Source organism: Buceros rhinoceros, unplaced genomic scaffold (assembly GCF_000710305.1).
Source record: "Buceros rhinoceros silvestris isolate BGI_N320 unplaced genomic scaffold, ASM71030v1 scaffold12685, whole genome shotgun sequence".
In the NCBI taxonomy this organism is placed as follows: Eukaryota; Metazoa; Chordata; class Aves; order Bucerotiformes; family Bucerotidae; genus Buceros; species Buceros rhinoceros.
In genome coordinates, this window is record NW_010412328.1 from 1 (window position 1) to 7,906 (window position 7,906).

Consider the following 7,906-nt stretch of genomic DNA (forward strand, 5'->3'; position numbering starts at 1 on the left):
CGCCCGCCGTGCCCCCGCCCCGCACAGCCCTGCTTAGCGCGGGTGTGCAGCGCTGCGTCCCGGGCGCGTCTGTCTGTACGTGTTCAGTGCGAGTATAAAAAATACAGACGCTTCCGACGTGAACACATGTGCGTTTCTGTGTGTTTGAAGCTTGGTCTGCATGTCTCTGGATTTGGGTGTGTGTCGAGGCACTGGCGGTAAGGGTACGGTAGGCTGGCACAAATTCTTTTATGAAGTTTTTCATAAGATGTCATCTTAAGCTGTGCAATGCACTGGAAAAGACAGTTATGTTGTTTCACCTTATCTTTTGATTAGGCCTTTTCCTTAAGGAAAAAAGGCACTTTTGGACCTTTGTGGGTAGATCTGTTCTCCTTTCTGTAACGTGAATCTAGAAAGACATTTCTTGTTACACATCGGTAAGCAGCATTGTTCTTCAAGCCATGCAGAGTATGTGGTTTCTTGCATGTTCTTAGGGTCTTCTAAGAGGTGCAGTAGGAAGCACAACTCAAATCCAGTTATATGGTGGAAAAAAAAATCTGATTTCACTAACTTTATCTGTGTACTGAAAATGAAGTGAAATTAAAGAAAACCTTACAAAACAGGAGAAATGTGCACGTTCAGTAAAGCAGCTGCAGCTCTTATCTTTCAGCTTTACCTGCTGATACTCGGTTTTTTGCAGAATGACAGGCTGTAGTTTCAGATAAGTTAGATTGATGTATCCTTATTTTTCTGTGCTACTATGACTGTTAACCAGTTTGGAACATCCTCCAGCATAGTCTTTATGCTATTCTGTCAAGAATAAGGTCTGACATCACAGAGAGTTTATACCTTTGGCATTTATTAGTCTTAATGATTCACGTACCTGGATTCTACTTTTAAGCCATTAGGTCCGCTTCTCTAGCAAATACTTCTTGGAGCTTACCATTTCTACCAGTTCCACTGAAATGTTTGCTTGCAGCTGTTACAGATCAGGTAGTCAGGTGGCTTGTTTTAATTAGCAGTGCCTTCATATTGGTCCTCATCAGCTATGTGCTGAAAATAAATAATTGAAGTTCACTTGGTTGTGACTGTGCTGAAATAGCCTGTATTCATATTCTGTAGGTTTTGTGAAAGCAACCTGATCTGTTGAACTGTAAAAATGGAGCTGATAGTGATTAATGAGCAGACCTGGAAGTTTTGCAGAAATGGAAAACTTAGTTTAGAAGCCGAACAGGTATTTTCTTCTAGGCATGTTTCACAATGTACAGGCTGCTTGAATGGCTTTTAAAGACTTTAAATGCTGCGTCTGTTTCAGCATTATAGGATGACCTGCCAGCTCATTCCAGAGCCACAGTTAAAGGAGACTAAATGAAAGCTTTGCAATGAAGTTTTTAGTTTGAACTCCATATATAGATTTAGTAAACCATAATTTCAGGAAGTCTTAAATTACCGAAGTCTGAAGTCTAAACTTGTGGTAACTAGTGAGTTACTTAGTATCTGTCCGTACCATCTTTCTGCAGTGGATCAGAGCTTTAAAAAGCAATTTTGTGTAGCAGAGCAGTGCTGTACCAAGGGTATTTCAGGAGCTGGAGCATGAGCTTTGTAATACCTTGGTGTAGGTGCCCCTGTATCTCTGTGCTTTGCAGTTCAACTGTCCGTGCCATTCTGCAGCGGCTCCCAGAGGAACAGCACTGTCACATACAGGCACAGGGTGACACAGATTTTTTTTTTTTTTTTTTTTGTGCATGGTGATATTTCTCTGTAGTCCTTTTCTGTTGTATTGTTTATCGCTCTTTAGTACTTTGAAGTGATATACTTAGAAATTTGCTCTGAAGTTTTTTTTAAGCCTCTTATCAGGCTGTGTGTACAGAGCACTGTGGTGCATGGCTGTTGGTACTACTTTCTCTCTCTGCAACTTAAACATTTAATCCTGAGGTTCTACATTTTTAGTAGGTTTCATACTTAAGACCTTTTGTTTGTACCATATAGCCTTGGTATTTTACACAGCCTATATGATAAACAGTAAAACCTTAGATGTTTCCACCACTGAGAATGTAAGAGCTGCCAAAGAATCATCTCGATTCCCTTCACCTCATTCCCTTCCCTTTTCAGTCCAAAAGATGATGCCATTGAAATGGACTACTACTGGAAATCGCCAGGACCATCCTGGAAGTATGAGTGCTGCTGTACTTTCCATCAAGTTAACATTATGTAGGTGAAGCAGGCTTGGAGTGGAAATGGATGTGGCACTCTGCTCTCCTTCATTCTAAAAGGTATTGGAGAGCAAGATAATGGGATAGTCCTGCTTGTGTGTGCTTGATTTGATTCAGCCAATTATCTGAAATTCGAGATACTTAAATTACAAATAAAAAACATAGCCAAACACAACCAGAAGTAGATTCCCTTGCTAATAAATAAAATAAATAAATTCTTTGGATAAAAACCGTACTCACTGAGCCTAGTAGTTTTATAATAATAACTTCTTTCCAATTTGTAAAGCCAAATTTAAAAAATGGCTCTCAAAGTGTATTATCAGTTCCTTAGAGTGGACTGTGTAGCATGCTGTTCCAAGTACAGGCAGTGCCCAGAGAATTCCTTAACAAAATGTAAAACAGTTACTTCTGAGATAATTTTTTCTCTGTGAAACTTGTTGAACGAATGTTGGCTTCTGTTGCATCCCCTGTTAGTACCAGATGCGTTGGGGCATATCTTTGGGTTCTTTATGTGCTTCCTTTCAGTTCATTTCTCCAAATCCATTTTTGTTATAATATCAATTAACTATTAAGGACAATTAAAAGTGAACCAGAGTACTTACCTCACAAAAAGTTCCTTCTTACAGTTACACATTAACACTTTTGGTCTCTGCTGTTTTACACACCCTTTTCTTCACAGTTATTTCTTTCTAAGCTGAGGTAGCCTGAATGGGTTTCTTGGGTTACTCTGCAATCGCTTGGCTCTTTTGCTCTGTGGCCATACAAGTACGCAGAGTGGGGGGGGAGCACGGAACCGCTTGCCTTTCTGAAATGATACCACTTGTATGTATAGCTCGGCTGCCCAGCCCCCTGGCTTTCTTCTGCCCGTGCCGTCTCTGGGAGTGAGATGAGAAGGATTTTCAGTAACTAGAAGAACAGAAGCAGCACTAGTTTTTTATCCTGAAGAAGAGGAAGGGATGGAGAGTGTTCACATCTGCCTGTGGCACAGGGTGCGGACAGGCAGGAGCGCTGCTGCAGGGAGCCCTTGCTGAGGGCTGTGTAGTCGGCAAGCCTCCAGGCACTCCTTTCGTGGTACGGTATCAAGGGCTGTCTGCTGCTTGTAGGATAAGTTTGAAAAGTCTAAGCAGCATGTGCAGACAGTTAACTGCTGCTACTTCATATTTCTTCGCAGAACAGTTTGAATGTAAAGAAAGGATTTCAAGGGACTTGCCACTTTGCTCTGTCACCAATACCTGTGACAAATCATTGCGACAAGCTCTGCTTTCTGAAGAGCAACTTTTGTAATAAGTTTCTAAGTATTTTAGAGGTCTGTGTTTAATGCCTCATCTTTGCTAATGGACAAGGGGAGGCAGGAAGGTGAAGTGCTGTGGCATAGGCTGGCTGACTGCCCACTTTGCAGGCTGAGCCTGGGTGCTGCTTGCTCACGTGTGCTGTGCCACAGACCTGCCCGGACTGTACTGGCTTCACTTTCTCCCTGGTTCTAGGTTGTATCATTCTGGATGCTGAATTGCCCTTGTGGGCTCCATTCCCTGTTGCATGTACACGGGAGCAGGGCAGAAACCATCAAAGTCCCCCAAACTGATGCCAACCCTTCATTAAGGCGGTGACCAACTTTCTGAAACAAGTTAGTTTTTAATGGTCAGGAAAGAGGCAGAAAACTAGAGGGGTGTGCCAGGAATCGCATTATGGCTTGCAGGCTGAATTTTGTAATGACTTTCTCATTAGGGTACTATTTTTGAGTTTTCTTCAGAAATGTCTGCGTTAATAATGTGTAACTCAACTTTAGAGCTGACTTACAGGCTGAATTTAATTTTGAATCGAAGTGACTTAAAAGGTGATTTTAATCACAATTTGAATCACTAAGATCTTTGATTTAAAAATCTGATATTAATTTTAATTATAAATACACTGATTTTTAGTAACTTTCTTGAAACAAATGAGATTCTAATTGAATAACAATTATTAAAGCATGTTAGCTTGCAACTAGGTGAAGCTTTTATCCAAAACATTATCTAGATGTTTTATTTCGCTAATTCTTTACATATATGTATTATATATATAAGCTAGTGTCGTATATTCCTATACACTCATGCAAACTTTAGACTTTTATTTTAAGAATGGTAAAGAACATTTTCTGACTTGATAAAAGTTACACTTACGTAGGGGAATTTAAAATCAAATATGCAAGCTGTCCTTGAGACAAACAGAGCTCAAGATGTGCTGGACTGGGAAGAGTTCTTAATGCATGCTTTTGCATTTGAAAGCAGTTTAACTGAACCAAATCCTTTGAGATTTTTGGAACGGATGATTTCTCCCACTCAAAGCTTAATGTTTACTCAGTGGTAGAGGAAAACACACTTCACAGTCCATCAGTTCCTGATTTTTGTAGCCATTGTTGGTTGAACTGAAGTAATTAAATAGAAATAAAGAAAAGAACCTTTCTGACAACAATATGCTTTTGGCACTTGCAAAGTTTTGATGTATTGCTTGTGAGTGACTTGTGGCAAGATAATAGCTCAACCCATCTGCAGAATATGCAATACGTGGTTATTACTGCCGTGGAGGACTGTAAAATACCCAATGGCATAGAAGATTGTTTGCTGTTCTTTCGCACAGAAAATGAGAACTATCAAGCTCATGAGAGCCTCTTTCAAAGCAAAAGGAGGTGATTCTTCATGAAGTGAGTAGCAGACTCTAGAGGACTCTCTGTTGTCTTTATAAGGCTGGCCTGACCAATTTAGCTGTTTTTCTACTATTTCAGATTATTATTTTTAAGACTTTGAACAATATTTTGTCTGAATCTTCAAATTTGCATGTACTTAAATCTGAAATATGTAATATTTAAGGGTGTCTTTTCTTTCTTTTTAAGTTTAAACCTACCCTGATTAAGATAAGCACCTCTGATTTGGCTGCAGAAGAGAAGACCTGGAGAATAAAGTCCGGCAATGTGTTAAACTGTGACATGCCAGGAAACATGGGATATCCTATCACACATCTCTCGTGCCTGGTGTGGACTGGGGCAGGACCACTGAGGATACCGATGTGTGTCTCTGCAACAGCTGCTCGGCTCCCCTGAGGTCAGATTCATCTTGCTGGGAGGACGTAAACCACTCTCTGGAAGGACCCTGGCATGGCAAGTGCTTTTTGTACGTAGGCTGGTATAGACAGCCAAGTGCTACATCTCTGAAAGACCGGGATGCTAACTAGTCACAGTTCAGCTACCACTTCGCAGCTTCCATTTGGACACGTCCAGAATCTGCCGTGTGACCCAGAGACCTCAGCTGAATGCTCTTCTACTCCCTCCTGCGTTTTCCCCACACCTCAAAACATCTCTTGCAAAATTATTTGTCATTTGAGCTCTGCTGTGTGACAGTGAGTATTTGCAGCGTGGTTATTTTGGTGGAGAATTACAGATGTGTGATTTTTTTTTTTTTTTTTTTTTCCGGGTACTATTTCTGTACTCTTGGGGACAGTCCCATGGGGGGGGAGAACCCATGGCAAGGGTCAGGGCCCAGGGCTTTTTTTTTTTTTTTTTTTTCCGGGTACTACTTCATCATGGGATCTCAATAAGCTGAAGTATTTAGAACAAGTTTGTTATAGATTTTTTTGCATTTCTTTAAGCTTGCTCTCCATATGAGATGCAAAAAGTATCTGCCTTTGCAAGTAAAAGAGATTCATCTGTTGAGATGATTACATAGTAAGATACAACATGTTCAGAAAACCTTCCCTATAATTTTCACAGAACTTTTTTTCCTCTGCCATTCTTGTCCCAAATGCTGCTTCTGTTTGCGGGCATTTGGGTTGTTCTGTAAAAAGCTTCATGTCAAGCTCAAGCAAGTCCTTTACTGCCTTGGTGGGTAAGAGCAGAGCCGTCTCGGCTGGACAGGGTTCCCAGCACTCAGCTGCGTGAGTAGCTGTTGTCTACAGCTCCTCAGGGACCTCTGGTCACTTAGAGGCTTGGTCTGACTGCCCAACTCTACCATATTGCCTGAAGAGCGAGTGGTAGGCATTGAATTCCAGTTGACTCCTTATGGTGGATCTGAGTTGTGAGGCTTTTTTTATTTTTAGTTGAAGGAATGCTCTGTAATGCTTCAGCATGAGGGATGATGTACTTCCACTCATTGTCCTGAAGTAATTGTTCTTAGTTCTGTGTACTTGAATTTGGTGCTGTAAGTAATGTATTCTTTTACAAAAGAAGTATCTGCCTAGGTTCTTGAGGGTAATAAAATGGACAGTGCTGCCAAGTGGCCTGCTTTCACGTTGACTACTAGATATAGGGTGGGAATCAAGACAAAAAGGCCAAGGAGCTAGCTCGGAAAAGTGAAATGTTAAAAAAAAATCACTTAGCTGAAAACATTAATCACAGAATTGTAAGAATTTATTTTTAAATTAGATATTAAAAATATTGCATGAGAGAAATAAAACAGTAGTGCAACTTAAATGACAGAAGATGAACCTTTTAATCTTAAAACCCAGAAGGAACCTTTAATATAAATGTGGCTTGTTAGCCAGCCTGCTGGGGATTGCTTAATTTGTTTCCCACTCCCTGGAGAGATGAGATATAACTGTTAAGTAACCACAGGGTAATAATAGACTAAGTGAACCTGATCTTCATCTGTGATCGATTTTAGCTGCAGAGGTGAAAAGCTTATGCTTTTTTGTATCTTTTTGCCTGTAACCACTTCTAGGTTTTTTTCTCTTTCCAGTCTGCTCATTCTATCTCTTTGGCACTGGTGACAGCCTGAGGCTCACAAGGAGGCTAAAAGCAGTGTTGCTGCCTCTCCTGCAGCTTTGTATCCCGATACTTCCTTCTCTCTGTCCTTAGTTAGGCACAGTTTTGCCACTCTGTATAATATCTAACGTGGTTATCTTGTGCCAAGGTTGGGTTCCTAGGTTTTGCTAAAACTATACGATATCTGTTAACGAAGTTATTGTTAAAACCTTTGTTCAGGTACTGACAGTGAATGTGAGGGCTCCTGATGATCAGGCAGAAACTCTTCCTGCTTGGCTCCGAGACCCTGCATGAGATCTGGTCGCTACAAGTAATTGCTGTCGTTGCTGCCGGTGTAAATTAGTTTGAGTTCGGCTTGGTTTGTAATAAAGGCAGTGAAATTGCTAAGGCGCAGCTGCCATTGACCTCACCAGAGTGGCTGAAGCGTGATGTAACCAGGAACGCCAACTCCCCCTTCCATCAAGTTTAATAGCCCTGATTCCAATACAGTGCTGAGTGGGTGTAAGAAAAAACCCCAGCACTCCTGCTGCTGCTGGAGCTTGCTGTGTCCTGTGGTTGGACAGGGAGCTGTGTTTTGGTTTTGAAGATAATTGGGCTGTGGTGATGCTTACAGGGTTCTGGGATAATCCCTGGCTTTACAGTAGTCAAATATACAGAATATGTTTCCATTTTCAGCACATTTACTTAAATCCTGTAGCAGTCAATAACAGGCATGTGCTCATGAGGTATATGCCTGTAGCATCTGATATAGGTACATTTTAATGTATATTAATATATAATTAAAACAACAATCTTTTTTCCAGTTATAGACCTTTTATTGCTTATTCAGTAAAGTGAAAGAGCTATGATTGATTTATGCTTTGCTGTCCTGGCTGGATACATTGAGGAATGGAAATAATGATGGGGCTGTGGCTCAAACATGGGCTTTCACAGCAAGAACGGCTTTGCTGGTTCTCCGATTTTTTTTTTTGCCTCCCGAAAA

The 7,906-nt window shown here is 40.9% G+C and overlaps 1 protein-coding gene across 1 annotated transcript in view; it reads left to right on the forward strand.

The window, feature by feature from the left end:
• Positions 1-5,477: 5,477 nt before the first annotated feature.
• LPAR3 (lysophosphatidic acid receptor 3) overlaps positions 5,478-7,906 on the forward strand; it is a 10,433-nt gene continuing 8,004 nt past the window's right edge. The window contains exon 1 of the mRNA XM_010136353.1: positions 5,478-5,564. Within this exon, the coding sequence (XP_010134655.1) occupies positions 5,478-5,564 (87 nt within the window). The remainder of the gene's footprint in view (positions 5,565-7,906) is intronic.